The following is a 16,713-nucleotide window of genomic DNA, read 5'->3' as shown; positions in this document are numbered from 1 at the left end:
ATGTATCACAAGAAGGTATTGTTATCTTTTAACTCTCCATTGCGATTTATTTGAGGTAAATGGTACAACCGAGGTCCAATGTAAACATAACCTAAGCATATATAATAGTACATTTACATATAACCGGATTTAATAAACCCACTGGGTTTCAAATGTGTGTATATGTCAAAGAAAGAAGGTTAACCCTGCAAAAAGTTGTAATATAAACAAGCTATAGAAAGATATGTATGTCATACTGGTTTAATGAGTGGCCATACATCTTAAATATGCACCAAAAACGATATTGCATTCTTTAAGGTATCAATTTAAACATATTATGCTGTATTTCTTTCGCAAAAATGTTAAAAAACTGTGTATTTTAGTAAAAACTCTGTAATTCTTCTTATTAATTCTTATTTATAACAATTTTCCATTAAATCTTTGATATTTAATATAAATTTACCATTTGCCACACTTCAACATTAAAGAGTTCTCCTGTGTAACTAGAGAATATCAGCTGATGCATAGCGATCATGAATATCTGAAACGATATGGCCATATCTCAAATTGAATCAACAAGATACTAGAATAGTCTTTAACATTAGATAATAAAAAAGCAAAATGAGGAAATGAAGAATTAAAAATGTATCCATAAAACTTGAGCAGCTTTAATTGTGTCAATACCCCGTTTGTTGAAGAGAGATTTAAGGCTAATTGGAACCCTTTACTTTTCAAAGCAAATCCATCTCTAAATTGTATTCAAATTTGAAAGAAAAATGATAAACTAGCATAAATTTCGCCTCGGCTTATTTATCCAACACTTTTTCTTATCCAATTCCAGTCGAGTTTTACATTTTGCAATTCCATATGCAAATGTTCTGTAAACATTTGCAATTGATAATATGTCATTGCTAATTATGTACCTTTGCTTCATTTTTGTCCTGTTTCCAATAAAGACTCCAGCTCAGTTGCTAAAACTATATTTTTAAATATGTAAATTAAGAAGTTTTCACAAAGGGGACCAACTACACAAAACTAAATTTATACCATGCAACCCATATTCTTCTGTTAACGAAATCTATAAACAACTTTGACTTTTGTATTTAAAATGTTAATATATGTAAAAGAAACACGTATATAAATTTCTATGTATGCTCTGCGACTATGTATGGCGGTTTATGTTACACAGCCTATAGTTGCCCCCATGATGTGTGCATACATGTCTCAACGCTGTTCAAGTTTTCTCTTTAAAAAAAAACCTTGTTATTGACTTGATTTGACATTCATTAAAAAAGACAAGAAAGAAAAACTAACAACAACAAAAAATACAAAACAAGATCAAAATGTGTAGCGAAATAGGTAACATTGTAAAATTATGCAGGCAACCTGGCTGGCAAACCGGCAAGACAAAAACTCAAGCCACCAGCCAGCCTCTTCTATACAAAAACAAAATAATAGCCTAGGACAACTTGTATATTTACCCTCTATCTATCTACACTCCAGAGATAATGAATGCATTTTCATGCTTACATACAAAACTAGATATTGTATTCACTTTGTTGCAAACTTAAGGGGGATGAGATCTACCACCACTGATCTCATGCCCCCTTAAGTTTGTAGTTATGAATATAACAAAATAAACAAACTGCTGGCAACTATATTCCATATATGCGAAATTTAAGTGAAAAGTTTTTTAGTCTCTTTTTCGAACTGATTTCGTTCGTTGTAATAAAATGCAAAATGTTATAAGCAATTTTTATTTAATACATATTTAAATTTAAGTTTTTTAACAATAAATCATGAATATTGCCTCGATTATCTTTTTTGCCGCATGTCACAGGACTTAATTAAAGAGTGCCATATGTGTGGACTCTCAATAGGCGAGTAATACCAAATTTACGCATCGTGTCATGTCATGTTTTCTAGGGCTAGTTCGTCACTTCTGTGGTTAAAACATTATTCTCTGCTTTGTCAGAGTGCCAACAACTTAAAAGACTTCTAGTACGTTTATATTTACGAAATCGAGTGGATTTCAACTGTCAATTCAATCGATTGGATTTCATTTGACGTTTAAGCAATGGAATTTACAGTTGAAATCGAGTGGATTTCGTAAATGTAAACCTACATTCCCCCCAAAAAAAAGTTCAATAAAATTTACCTGTTACATTACGAGCCGTATTTACACTCGTAAATTGTTATAAAGCCACATGGGCACACATCAAACCTTCGGAAATGTTTCCATATAAAACAATAATCCAGCGATCGGCACACAACAACAACAATTTGAGCAAACACTAGCTTCGTTCCAGAACTAAAAAGTTTTTATACATTTTGAACATTTTTCCCCAAAATGCGTTCCCGTACACCAAAAAAGTTGCAAAATGTTCACTTCTCTTTGAACCAAGTTTGGGCGAGCAAAAATGTTCAACATGTTTGCCGGCTACTGATTGGTTGATTCGGCGACTTTGAGATTTGTTCCAGTTTTTTTGACGTTTCTGCCATTTTTCCATTTTTTGAAAAATGTGTATATTGAACTCATTTTCGACAGTTTGCTCTTTTGACACTTTTATCATTAAAAAGTACTGTTGTCGGTGTATCGTTTTTCAATTAGTGAGTGGAGAGAGAAGCTCTCTTTGCTTGCTCGCGAGTAAAGGGCTGCGGAATGCTGCAATAATCGACATTTATTTATTTTCCAATCAATGAAAACAGTTTACCAGTTCTTTGTAGTGGCTAAACAAGTAATCCTACAAAAAAAAATTAAAAATCGGATCAGATTTCAATATTAGCTATAAAAAGGCCCATGGAAACTTTGAAGCCGCAGTGGCACGTGTTAACATATTTCGATTGAGCTCAAACGTCCAAAAACTGGAACAGAACCAGATCAGAAGGCGGCAACCATGTTACTATTTTTTACACGCTCAAATTTGTCGAGTAAAACGTTTTTAAAGAGAGCGTCATTCAGCGCCATTTTTGTTTAAAGAGAAGTGAACATTTTAGAACTTTTTTATGTACGGGAACGGTTTTTTGGGTAAAATGTGTAAAAGTCGTAAAAATTGTAAAAACTTTTTAGATCTGGAACAGAGCTAATATATGCTCGACGTATTTCGGTGGTATTCATAAGAATACATGTGTTCTACTTTTTTCACCACATAGCATGGCACAATAATACAGGTACAGCGGCAAAAACAGCTGATCTTCATACCAGCTGTCAAAATGCATTATTGTGAATTAAATCACATACAAAATGTAAACAAGCAATTCACGGTATTGCATTATTGTGAGCAAATTTGACGTTTTGTATGATTTGATGTAACACCTTCTTATTTCACCATGCCACATACGCTTTGAAAATACGGACCATGGTGGAATAAGAAGGTGTTACATGAAATCATACCAAACGTCAAATTGCTTGTTTACATTTTTATTCACAATAATGCATTTTGACAACTGGTGTGAAGATCAGCTGTTTTTGCCGCTGTACCTGTATTATTGTGCCATGATACGGACGTATCATAACATATTCAAAATTTTACGGTGCCACTACCTTGGTAATTGTGCCATGGGACGTATTTAGGCATACAGCTGATATTTACTAGGCCGTGTTTACATTGTTAAATTGCTCTAAAGCTACATGGGTACACATCAAATCGTTTAAACATTGAAAGAGGAGACTGTTCTCATTCTCTAAATACGATTTATGTCTAATAGACTGTTTATATTATAGCTTTTTGCCGGGTTAACCTTCTTTATGAGGATTTATTTGAAACAACCACATGAAAACTTCAAGAACAAACTTGGCATCACTTACACATTTTTCATGTGGTTGTTGTTTTTGTCGCCTGACGCCACTTACAATGGATCGTATGTGCCGAGGCCTTTACTTTTATGCAACTCAACTAATAGGCCGTGTTTACACTAGTAAATTGCTCTAAAGCCGCAAGGGTACACATCAAATAGTTTAAAAATTGAAGGAGGATGTATAATTAACGAATTTCATTTGTAAATGACATAATGTTCTTTTCCTCATGCTTCTATCTCGATCTCTCTCTGTCTCTTACATTCTCTCTTTCATAAATCGTTTTATGTCGTAACTTTCAACATTCCCATATGACAGTAAAGCTGTAAACAGATACAACGTTTGGGTAAAGTTTTGTGTCGTTTTGGCCGTTTTTACACTGTTGGGCATGATGCCGAAAAATTCAAATTCATTTGAAATATATGCCGGCAAACAGATAAACGCTGGACTTTGGTATCGTCGTCGCCCTGTTGTTGTTGTTTTTTTCTCGACGCCCAACGCAAAACTTTAATCAAACGTTGTATCTGTTTTCAGCTTTACTTTTATGCAACTCGACTACTGGACCGTGTTTACACTGATGAAATTGTTCTAAAGCAGCATGGCCACACATCAAACCGTGTGAAAAACTGGAATTCGTTGCTCCAAAGACAATCACTGTCACTATTAGTGATTGTTGTTGAGTTAATAGTGAAGGTGATGATGATTATTGTTATCATTATTTTTTTTTTTTTTTTTTTTGTGTTTTCTTCCAATGTTAATGGTAATGATATTTTTCTTGGTAATGGTGTAATACTGACTTGATTATACATCATGCAACAATACAAAAAATAACAAAACAAGCTGAAACTTGAAATCTTAACTGCTGGCGAATGCTGTTGCAGCTAGCTATTAGCTTTTTCAGTTGTTGTTGTTGTTGTTTTTGCTGTTATAACAATATCGGTTTGTGTTGCAAAGAGAAAGTTGTTGTGTTGTTGTCGACGATGATGATGATGGTATTATATTGCACACATGAATGCGCGCTTGCCACCGCAAAACATCACATCTTCTCACACTCGTACATGCTGAGGAAGGCAGTCAGTCAGTCACAGAAAACAAAAAGGAAAATCTGAGGCCGCCAACCAAAGCCACCAAAAGAGTGTGAAGTTAAAGTGAGGAAAATCTCTAAACATGTGGTCGCCACACATGCATCTACACACATAGGTACACACATCGGTGGCATGCAATATAATATGCAGATGGTAGCAGCTAGTCTTCTTGGTTACAAAAAAAAAGAAGATCCATTTTTTGAGCTTATTTTCATTGCCTTTTCCCACAAGACAGCTACAACAAAAACAACAACAAAAATGGGTGGCAGCTTAAGCCTCCAGTGTGGGGTGGGTATGCCATTGGCGCTCCATTAACCCACCGCATTATCATAAAAATGTGAAATAATGCAACATGGCAAAGTTGTTGCTGTACAACGACGTGCCGCCACAAATTGCAGTTGCCAGTTGATGTTGCTCTAGCTCGCTCGCAGGCTGGCTGCCTGGATGGTTGGCTTCTTTCTCATTCATTTTCCTTTCCATTTTGTCCATGATTGTTGTTGCAGATTTCTTATTTTTCATTTCATTTTGTTTGTTAGTTGGTTGGTTGGATGGATTGTGATGATGGGGTTTTTCATTTTCTGCATTGTAAGCCATGGAATGGAAAGTGGCATTATGGCCGGCCATCTTACCCATGCTGCCTGCCTGCTTGCCACATACCAAAAGGAAAACGTGCTTAAGCCAAGTTTTCCCACTTTTTCTTTTTCTGTACACGTTTCTCATGTTTTTGCCCACTGAACTTTTCTTGGCTACGGCCAAAATGCGCATGAGGGAGAAGAACGGTACGAGGCCGAAGATGAGAACAAGCAACAAAGGCCTGGAGCAACAAAATGAGTCTATTTTGAAAAGTTGTTGTTGCTACTGGTGGTTGTTGCCACTGCTGCTGCAATTCGTTTGGTGGGTTTGTTGGTCTTTCGGTCGTTGTGGCACACACATCCACAGATACACTTGGAGGCAAAAAATGTACGTCAATAAACTTTTCATAGCACCCAGCACGTTGCACGTTATTCGCACAACACCAATCACATACATACATACCAACACTCATTCAATTGTAAACAACTAAATGGGAAAATTGCACAAACAAAAAAGTGCACAGAGGACAAGGAAAATGCAAAACAAAAAAGTAGAAAAGAAATACCACAACACAACAGAGGTGAAGGGCATTTTGGTGCTAGAGAGCAATAACAACATGACACACAAGCACACATACAAAGTATATATGTAAGCCTGTAGTATATACCAATAGATATAATCCAAATAGTTAAGACTGGATGGCTGCCTGGCTGGCTTTTGGCTGACATTTGCACGAGAGTAGTTTGCCTTCAAGTGCAACCACCGATGTTTTGCTGCTGCTGCTGCTGATGATGATGGTGATAATGATGACGACGACGATGTTGATGACAAAACACACTCTCCACATGCATAGACATGGTTGGTTGTATGTTACAAATAAAGCATGTGGATGGAGGTTTTGCTTTACAACAATTTGTACCGGAGGAGAATAAATAGACGATATCTTGTAGATAATTACATTCAATGTACAAGTTTACATACCTAGTTACATACATATATACACATTGTGTGTATGTCCATTTGTATGTTATAAATGTGAATGCAGTTCAAGTGCATATACTCTATATCTTTGGCAAAAGCTGTCGCAGCAACTATATATATGTACATATGTACATACATAGTATGTATTTGTACATGTTTGTACATCTCCAGCATAGTTTTCATTCCCTGGCTGGCATACTATTTGTTCGCCATGCATGAAAAAACGCCATCATCATTGTATTTCTCTGGACTAGTATGGTACACAAATTGTCTAAAAATGAATATAGAATGTAATGCTCGGGGTATACACATGAATTTATAAACATATTTAGTCATATTATATATGGGTATTGTTTGTTGTAGTTTTGCATACTCTTTTTTTTTGCATACAAAAACTTGTAAAATTTATGAACAACTACAGTTTTCGTGTTGTGTTATTTATTGATTGAATTACAAATGAAGACCTAGAGAAAGGCTCACCATATTCTTATATGGAATTTTTGTTTATTAAAATGTTATGTTTACGAAATTAAACTAAATTAGCAGTTATTTAAAATTGGAACGCATTTTAAATGATGTAGGCTAATGTCAATTTCTCTTGAACAGTGTAAAATCGCCTTTTATTATTCAACTTAAGCTTCGTTCCCATACTTTTTAATAGTAAAACTCGTATAAGAGAGAACTGCAAAAAATTTGTTCTCACACACAAGTTTTTTTGAAATAGTTCGGGAACGGAAAAATGGAAAATACGTCAAAAAAACTGGAACAAATGTCAAAGTCGGCTTATCAGCCAATCAGACGCCGGCAACCATGTTACTATTTTACGGGAACGCTTTTTCGGATAAAATGTTTAAAAGTGGTAAAGGTTGTAAAAACGTTTTAGTTCTGGAACAAAGCTTTAATTCTCATTAGGCAATATTCCTTGCGACAATTGTAAGTTTGATGGAGAGAAAGGTGAGAAACAAACTGACAATTGCCGCACAGAAGATTGTCTGATGTAAATCTGGACTAAATAGGTATTACCTCAAAAAATTTGCATTGAGATGAGCTCATCCATTGTCTTATTAACCATAATAGCCTGCTTATATTATAGCTTTTTGTTGGGTTAACCTTCTTTATGGGATTTATTTGACATATACTCAATGGAATTGACATTAAAAACCCAGTGGGTTTCTTAAATCCGGTTATATTTAAACCTACACATTGCCTATAAATTGTGTCTTATAGTACGTTTATATATAACCGGATTTAACAAACCCACTGGGTTTCAAACATCAATTCCATTGCATATACGTCAAATAAATCCTCATAAAGAAGGTTAACCCCAACAAAAAGCTATTATATAAACAGGCTATTGCTCTCGAGTTAGTTATATGAAACTGGAACGCCTTTTTAATAGCACAGATTATAATCATAGCTTTGTTCCTTGCCGTACCAAAATCTTCCAGTTTTTTCCACTGTTTGAATAAAGTTTTCTCTTATTTCAAAAATTCAGAAATTTAATTCCATATTTACATGAGGCAATTTTCCTTGCTGCAATTGACAGTTTGTCGATGAGTGAATGTGTTGGGAAGCAAAAGGTTACCACCATAAGCTTCACCCCTCTCTCCATCAAACTGACAATTGCCGCAAGGAAAATTGCCTAATGTAAATATGGACTAAGAAACAGTCAGACCAAATTTGTTTCACTTTGTCAATGGATTTTCCAAAATATCGCACTTCAAGGAATGATAAATGAGGAATAATAAATCATTAAGATTACAGTAGGTGTGTTCCAGAACTATAAGGATTTTACACATTTAACTTTTGCACATTTTTCCCGCAAATGCGTTCCCGTACACCAAAAAAGTTCAAAATGTTCACTTCTCCTTAAACAAAAATGGCGCTGAATAGCTCTCTCTTTAGAAACTTTTTAGACGACAAATTTGGGTGAGCAAAAATGAGCAACGACAAACTTGACATCACATATTCGTATAGGCCGAAGCTTTTATCGAATACTGGGACGCTTTTTTAATTGAGTTATTCGCATGCACAATACTTGCAAATAGTGTAAAAACGGCTCAAGTTCTTAAAGAGTGCCAACAAAGATTAACAGCATGTTTCACTAAGTCGAACGAAAATGAAAACGAAAGAAAAACAAGTAAAAAAGTGTCAGTCGGCTTTGCCGACAGAGATATACCCTCAGCCAATGTGAAGTGAAACTTTCATATACGGACAGATCGAATGTATTTATGGTCTCTTCAGAATTTTGTGGCCCTTTTTGAACATTTGAACTTGCCGACAAAATTGTGGATTATGTATTATCTGCACTAAGACACAAATGTTGAACTTTTGTGAGGGAGGTACACTTAGGGATGACAAATATGGGCCATTTTAGAAGTTAAACTAAATTTTGACAAAATATTACGAGAACCAAAGTTTGGACCTAATTGGTTGCCCCATTCAAGTGATATCGTCCTTGCATTTTAGGGAAATTTTGTTAAATATCGGGGAAAGTTACCGGAAGTTGTGGACCGGTATTGCCCCACGAAACTATGTTTGGATAAAATGTTGGACCAAATTGGTTGAACAGTTCGAGAGTTATCGTGGCCGCCACATAATGTTTTTTACACCTTTCGGGCTGTTTTCCCAAGAAATATGGACTACTTGCGCCTGAAAACCTTTTACCGTCGTAATGGAGGCAGCGAATGCAAATCGCTTCAACAAAAATCAAAGTGATTCGAGAGCAGGTCTTAAAGTGAACTTATCCGAAATTTTGTGTCGGAGGTACCAGAAGGAGTAGTCCATACTCGAACCTGATCTATATCTGGTAGAAATTTCACGATGTGCAAAGAATGGACCAAATCGGTTGCTCCCTTCCAGAATTATCATGCCCACAAAATTTCCGTACATTTTGGAACTTTTGTTGGGAGGTACCGGAAGGAGTGGACCGATATAGCTCATCTTCGAACTTAAACTAAGTTTGGACAAAATATTACGAAAGCCAAAATTTGAATCGAATCGCTTCATCCGTTCGAGAGTTATCGTGCGCACCAGCCAGCCAGACAGACAAACAGACGGAAGGACATTACTAAATCAACTCCAAATTGTCTGAAACACATTTCGTCCAAACATACTTGGGGTCTAAAACCATTATTTCGATGAGGCACAAATCCGGTTAAATGCGAACGCACTATAGCTGAAAACACATACAACGTTTGGGTAAAGTTTTGTGTCGTTTTGGCCGTTTTTACACTGTTGGGCATGATGCCGAAAAATTCAAATTCATTTGAAATATATGCCGGCAAACACATCAACGCCGGACTTTGGTGTCGGCGCCGCCCTGTTGTTGTTTTTTGTCAACGCCCAAGGCAAAACTTTACTCAAACGTTGTATGTGTTTTCAGCTTATTAGTTTGATATGTTTTTCACATGTATGACATCAGCTGGTCTGTATATTAGTATACCCAAAAAGCAACATACATGTAAAAAAAAACATATGGTGTAATCATGGTGGAATAAGAAGGTGTTACATCAAATCATGCCAAACGTCAAATTTGCTCACAATAATGCATTACTTTGAATTGCTTGTTTACATTTTGTATGAAATTTTATTCACAATAACGCATTTTGACAACTGGTATGAAGATCAGCTGTTTTTGGCGTTACACCTTCTTATTCCACCATGGGTGTAATCATGGCACAATTACCCAGGTAGTGGCATCGTAAAATTTTGAATATGTTATGTCAAAACTTTCTTTATGTTGTTGGGGAAATTACAACAAAATATTTTTTTATAAAGGGATTTGACTTTTCATATTCGATCAGCTGGTGTGATAGCACTACCTGGTAGTTCTGCCATGGGTGTAATATAGCCATTATATGAACAAATCAGCTGCTTAATGATTATTTTTAATGTTGATGCCATGCTTACACTGAAAAATAACAGTTTATAAAAATAACAATTTATGAAGTGTTGTGGCCACGCGTTGCGTCCTTTACACCATATCCCTGCTCTGTACCAGAACCTGCAAGAAGCTACTACTTTTTACTACGATAACATTTTTTCCTTTATATTATCGAAAACATAGTAAAAATTTGTAGATTCTTGCAGTACTGGAACATACCACCCAAAAATAACACCAATGATCACTTATAATCTTTTAATCTTTTATGATCAGCTGTGGCAATAATATTAGCAATTAAATGATTATGATCTAAAAAATTATTTCTCTCTCAAATAACCTACAAAAATCTTGATAGGACTCTTAAGTTAATATCTTCGTTTTTGAATGTTTGTTTGTTGAATTTTTATCAAAATGTCTTTATTCTCGTTGATCAATTAATGTAAATTTTTATTCCAAGATGTACAACGAGAGAGAGTGAACGATAGTGAGAGAGCGAGCTGAACAATTGTATTGTAGTGATACACGTAACAAAACATATTCCATTTAGTATTTTAAAATTTATGCAGAATAACCAGTTGCTATAGAAAAGACAACAACAATACCAACAATTGACGTCACACAACAGATCTTGGGGAGAGAGAACTTCAGAAATCACTCTGCATATTTTGTTGGTTTTTGCGAAGCCCAACATATACAAAATTAATTTGTAATTCTAATAATGATTGGAATAACAAAAACAAAAACCTTCAAATATTTAAATTCATCCACAACATTCATTATTTCAATCAAGAGCTTAATCTCAAGATTTTGATTTTTTAAAAAAAAAAAGAGAAAATTGTAATTTTACATTTGAAAAGTTTTACTTATTTTGTTGCATCTTTATCTCTTTATCTTTACAGGACGTGATGATCTATCGCCTTCGAGTAGTCTTAATGGCTTCTCAACCAGCGATGCTAGTGATGTTAAGAAAATCAAAAAAGGTCCTGCGCCCCGCCTGCAAGAAGAACTGTGTCTGGTGTGTGGTGATCGGGCGTCCGGTTATCATTACAACGCCCTCACCTGTGAAGGCTGTAAGGGTTTCTTTCGGCGGAGTGTTACCAAAAATGCCGTCTATTGTTGTAAATTCGGTCATGCATGTGAAATGGATATGTACATGCGACGCAAGTGTCAGGAATGTCGGCTGAAAAAATGTCTAGCGGTTGGCATGCGACCGGAATGTGTAGTACCCGAAAACCAGTGTGCAATGAAACGGCGCGAAAAGAAGGCGCAAAAGGAAAAGGATAAACTGCAGACGAATATTGGGGCCACAGATGTCATTAAAAAAGAGATACTCGATTTGATGACCTGTGAACCGCCAACACATCCCACATGTCCGGTAAGTTGTTCTTAAAGTAAATGAAAATGTTTTCTTAATTACTAAATTTGTGTGTTTATTTGTATTCTTTAGCTGTTACCTGAAGACATTTTGGCAAAATGTCAGGCTCGAAATATACCTCCTCTAACGTACAATCAATTGGCAGTTATATATAAATTAATATGGTATCAAGATGGCTATGAACAGCCATCCGAGGAAGATCTCAAGCGTATAATGGTAAGTTGGTAGTTGTAAGGCAACAACAGAGTAAAACTAAAACACATCCAACGTTTGAGTAAAATTTTGCGTTGAGTTGAAAGCTGAAAAAAAACGACAACGAGAAGGAGACAATGAAATGACATCAATGCTGAACGTTGTTGTGTTTTGCAATGTTTTGTAAATAATTGAACTTTTCGGCATTAATGGCCAACAATGTTACAAGGGCCCAACTTTACTTAAACGTTTATTGTATTTTCAGATTAAAGCTGAACACGTATCCAACATTTGAGTAAAGTTTTGTGTTGGGCGTTGAGAAAAAACAACAACAGGGCGACGCCGACACCAAAGTCCAGCGTTGATCTGTTTGCCGGCATATATTTCAAATGAATTTGAATTTTTCGTCATCATGCCCAACAGTGTAAAAACGGCCAAAACGACACAAAACTTTACCCAAACGTTGAATGTGTTTTCAGCTTAAATGTTACAACACTTTTTTGTTACGTCAAGGAAGAGCATGTAACAATGACCAAAACTTTAATTCTGACTGCCCAAACTTTGTAGAAAGAAAAGTCATTATTAATTATTTTTTGCACAATTATTAAGCTAAAAGATGCAAATTAGTAGAGCATTCAATCTATTAATCCGTTACAGAAAGATTCTTCTACGAAATTCTTTATATAGATAACAATGGAACGCATTTCTGTGAAGGTAGGCAATAACCATGTATAGCTAAACAGTGAAATATCGGCTTTTAATTAGTCACGTAAACAACAAATTCCTTAGGCGGCCATCAGAACAGCTGATTCATACATGAGAAAAAGTAGATGGCGGCCTTAAGCTGTAAACAGATACAACGTTTGGGTAAAGTTTTGTGTCGTTTTGGCCGTTTTTACACGGTTGGGCATGATGCCGAAAAATTCAAATTCATTTGAAATATATGCCGACAAACAGATAAACACTGGACTTTGGTATCGTCGTCGCCCTGTTGTTGTTGTTTTTTTCTCGACGCCCAACGCAAAACTTTAATCAAACGTTGTATCTGTTTTCAGCTTTAGAAAATTGATTTTTACTTTTAAAGATGCGTCTACCGATCATCCATATCGTATGCTATTGATAGAGTATTGTACAATTTTTTTCAGTTATTAAAATTGAGTAAATCTATTGTCATCTGCAAGTTAATAGTGCATAGAATGCTATCTTTCTCACATGACTACTGGACTAAGCTAAACTGTCTTAGGCCATGTTTATATTATAGCCTTTTGCAGGGTTAACCTTCTTCATGATGATTTATTTGACGTATACGCAAAGGAATTGATATTTGAAATCCAGTGGGTTTGTTAAATCCGGTTATATATAAGCGTACTATTAGTCCTGTCTCTCTAATTTTTGAGCCGAATGTTTTTCCCTTGACCTACTTTGTCAAGCTATTTTCGATACTGAGAACCTCTATGGCTGTAGTCTCGACTTCAATTTCATGATACAAACCATGGATGGTTGAAGTATTGACGGAACATGTAATAACGGTCCAAAATCTCCAATGTTTCTAACTGTCTTTCTCTTACCAATTTAAACGGCGTTTGGACTAGAGCTTTTTGCCGGGTTAATCGTCTTTATGAGGATTTATTTGACGTTTACGATATAGAATTTACATTTGAAACCCAAAACCACTGTGTTAATCCGGTTAAGAGCAAACGGGGTATATACTTCAATCAAGAATACAATCAAATCTTCCTTCTCACATTAATTTCTTATTAATTTTCCCTTTCTTTCCTTTTTTCCATTTGCAGAGTTCACCTGATGAAAATGAAAGTCAAACGGATGTGAGTTTTCGTCATATAACTGAAATCACTATACTCACAGTACAATTAATTGTGGAATTTGCCAAGGGTTTGCCAGCGTTTACCAAAATACCACAAGAAGATCAAATCACTCTGTTAAAGGTAAATACCACCAGAGTCTACTCATGAAGCTTTTTCAATAATAATCTCTTCGTTTTTTTATCTTGTAGGCCTGCTCATCGGAAGTTATGATGTTGCGAATGGCTCGTCGTTACGATCACAGTTCCGATTCGATATTCTTTGCCAATAATCGATCGTATACCCGTGACTCGTACAAAATGGCTGGCATGGCTGATAATATTGAGGACTTGCTGCATTTCTGTCGACAAATGTACTCCATGAAGGTGGACAATGTCGAATATGCTTTACTCACTGCCATTGTGATCTTTTCCGATCGGCCGGGTCTCGAAGAAGCCGAACTAGTCGAAGCGATACAAAGTTACTACATCGATACACTCCGCATTTACATACTTAATCGCCACTGTGGCGATCCCATGAGTCTCGTATTCTTTGCTAAACTCTTATCCATATTAACCGAACTGCGAACGTTGGGTAATCAGAATGCAGAAATGTGTTTCTCGTTGAAATTGAAGAATCGCAAACTGCCAAAATTCCTCGAAGAAATCTGGGACGTACATCCCATTCCACCCTCGGTGCAATCGCACATACAGGCAACACAGGCTGAAAAGGCGGCACAAGAATCGTTGGCCCATACATCGGGTTTGGTGACGGCGATACAACAGGCCACCACATCAACGTCCATCAATACCGCGCTGGCGACCTCATCCACATCACCACCTGCCACAGCAGCTTCCACACCAAATGGTGGTGGTGGCGGTGACTATGATATGAGTCTATCAATGAATCAATCGGATAGTGCATAGCAATAGCTGTTAATTGATGACCAACGCAATAATGGTGGTGAAGATGACGAGGCAGAGGAAGATCTTGAGGATAACAGTGGTGTTGAAGAGGAAGTACTGGTAGATCAAGCAGAAGAAGCAGTTATTGCATTTGCTGCAGATCATGAATTGCAATAGAAGAAGAGGAAGACATTAAGTACATTTTATTTATTGGCAGTTATTTTTGGTTTTCTTTTGAAGAAATTACATTTTTTGGGAACTTTTTTTTTTGTTTCCAAATATTTGTTGAAGTGTTCTTAACTGCAAAGGAAAGTGGTGATGTAGAGATGTTAATGGATTTTGATTCTTATCTAGTCAACGGCATTATAAAGACAAAGTAGTGAAGTGAGTGTTGTATTCATCACTTCTGGGTTTTTCATGGAATGTATAAATATATATTTATGTGTAGCAGCATTTTCTCATATGTTTGCATTCTCATTTCATGTTAACGATGAAATATTTCCTTCTAATTTTGCTTGAAATTTCTTCGGTAGCAAAAACACACTTTAACAGCTGTTATTACTTGCAACTATAATAAGGTCATGAGTGATGTTAGACGGCCGTGTTTACATAAAACACTAGTCTCTTATGCTACGTTTCCATCAACACACTTATTATTATTAATTTGTATATCTTGTTATATATTTTGGGTATATTTTTATAGAAATTAATCGAACCATGAAATTATTAACCATGGGAACCGTTCACTTTTATCATATGTATAGTAATTTGCATTCATTTTACATCATGTTTTAATATTTATTCGTTCATTCAAATAGCATACTTTTTTCCAATAGGTATTAGCCAAGGTACATTTATAGAAGGTAGAAGTGACAATCAGCTGTATTCTTACTTTTTTTGTAAATTTAGTTTTCAAAATTTAATAGGGTCTACTCATGAAATTTGAAACTTCGAAATTTGCCTCCATAAAGTACTGTTTTTCTTCCTAAACTTGTAGTAAAAATGACTTACGACAGTTCTGAATGCTTTATATTTACATTGTGATTCAAATTTGTTCTATTTTGGAGGATTTTCAAAATGTATTTATGTTTTTCCTGAGGAAATTTTTGGAACGATCCTATTATTCAATATTTTCTTTGACAATTAATTTTCAAAACCAACAATGTTGTTTTTGTAAATTTGTTAGTTGTTGTAATTCATGCACATACCTTCTATAAATTTACCTTGGTATTAGCATTTTTGTATTTTTCCAATAAGAAAAGGAACAGATTGAGACGGAAGATTACTCTTGTGTAAAGACGACCTAAAAGAATTTAGCAAGACTTTGTAAGAAGAACTTGTAATAATAGTTCTGTGTGCTGTTAAACTATTAAAGGTCGTGTTTACACAAGAATAATTTTGTTTCCAAGTTTTACTATTTTTTGTAGGGGCAAACAAATAACACCAGCTAATGGAAATCCCAAAAATTTTGATTACAAAAATAGTCTTGTGTGAACAATAAATATTGTACCATGGAGCCAAACACTTTACATCCCCTCTTTCCAACCCAGTAGCAAAGGTTTAAAGGAAAATTTTTCACATTGCTTTTCTAACAAAAGGAAACCGTAAATTTATTCAAATAAAACAAATCAACATACACACCCACTCACACACATACACAATAACTGAGAGTAAAGATTGTTAAACAAAAACATGTGTTTATTATGATTATTATTACTATTATTACTTATCCATAGTATTTAGGTTGAGCGATAATGTTAATAACTTCAAAGTATGATGTAAAAAGTAACAACCAACAACAACAACAACAAAATCAAATTTATATAATAAAAATATATATATATACTACAGTATATATAGATGTGCATAATAAACAAAAAATAAGCAAGAGAGTAAGAAATAAACTTTGTTTACAACTTCCTCCCAGAAGACACAGACCTGCTGACCTGAAAAACTATTTCCCTCAAAACAAAAAAAAAAAAGTCCCGGTGAACTAAAAATAACAAAAATCCCAAATTTATTAAGGAAAAAGAAACAAAAACAAAATTAAAAATATATTTATATGTATATCTACATAAAAAACAACAACAACAAATATTAACCATTAAAATACATTCTTTCAAACTTTGGCTTTTCTTT

At 35.1% G+C, this 16,713-nt stretch overlaps 1 protein-coding gene across 3 annotated transcripts in view; it reads left to right on the top strand.

Annotated features, from left to right (window-relative positions):
* Nucleotides 1-16,396, top strand: part of EcR (Ecdysone receptor) — a 276,657-nt gene extending 260,261 nt beyond the window's left edge. For all 3 annotated transcript variants that reach the window (XM_073988278.1, XM_073988279.1, XM_073988280.1), the window contains 4 exons: nt 11,200-11,675; nt 11,748-11,891; nt 13,661-13,813; nt 13,882-16,396. In XM_073988278.1, coding sequence (XP_073844379.1) covers nt 11,200-11,675; nt 11,748-11,891; nt 13,661-13,813; nt 13,882-14,595 — 1,487 coding nt within the window. In that variant the 3' untranslated portion in view covers nt 14,596-16,396. The remainder of the gene's footprint in view (nt 1-11,199; nt 11,676-11,747; nt 11,892-13,660; nt 13,814-13,881) is intronic.
* The last annotated feature ends 317 nt before the right edge of the window (nt 16,397-16,713 follow it).

Source organism: Musca autumnalis, unplaced genomic scaffold, assembly GCF_047663935.1.
Source record: "Musca autumnalis isolate F117 unplaced genomic scaffold, ASM4766393v1 scaffold_5, whole genome shotgun sequence".
Taxonomy (NCBI): domain Eukaryota; kingdom Metazoa; phylum Arthropoda; class Insecta; order Diptera; family Muscidae; genus Musca; species Musca autumnalis.
This window is presented reverse-complemented; position numbering and strand designations above follow the sequence as displayed.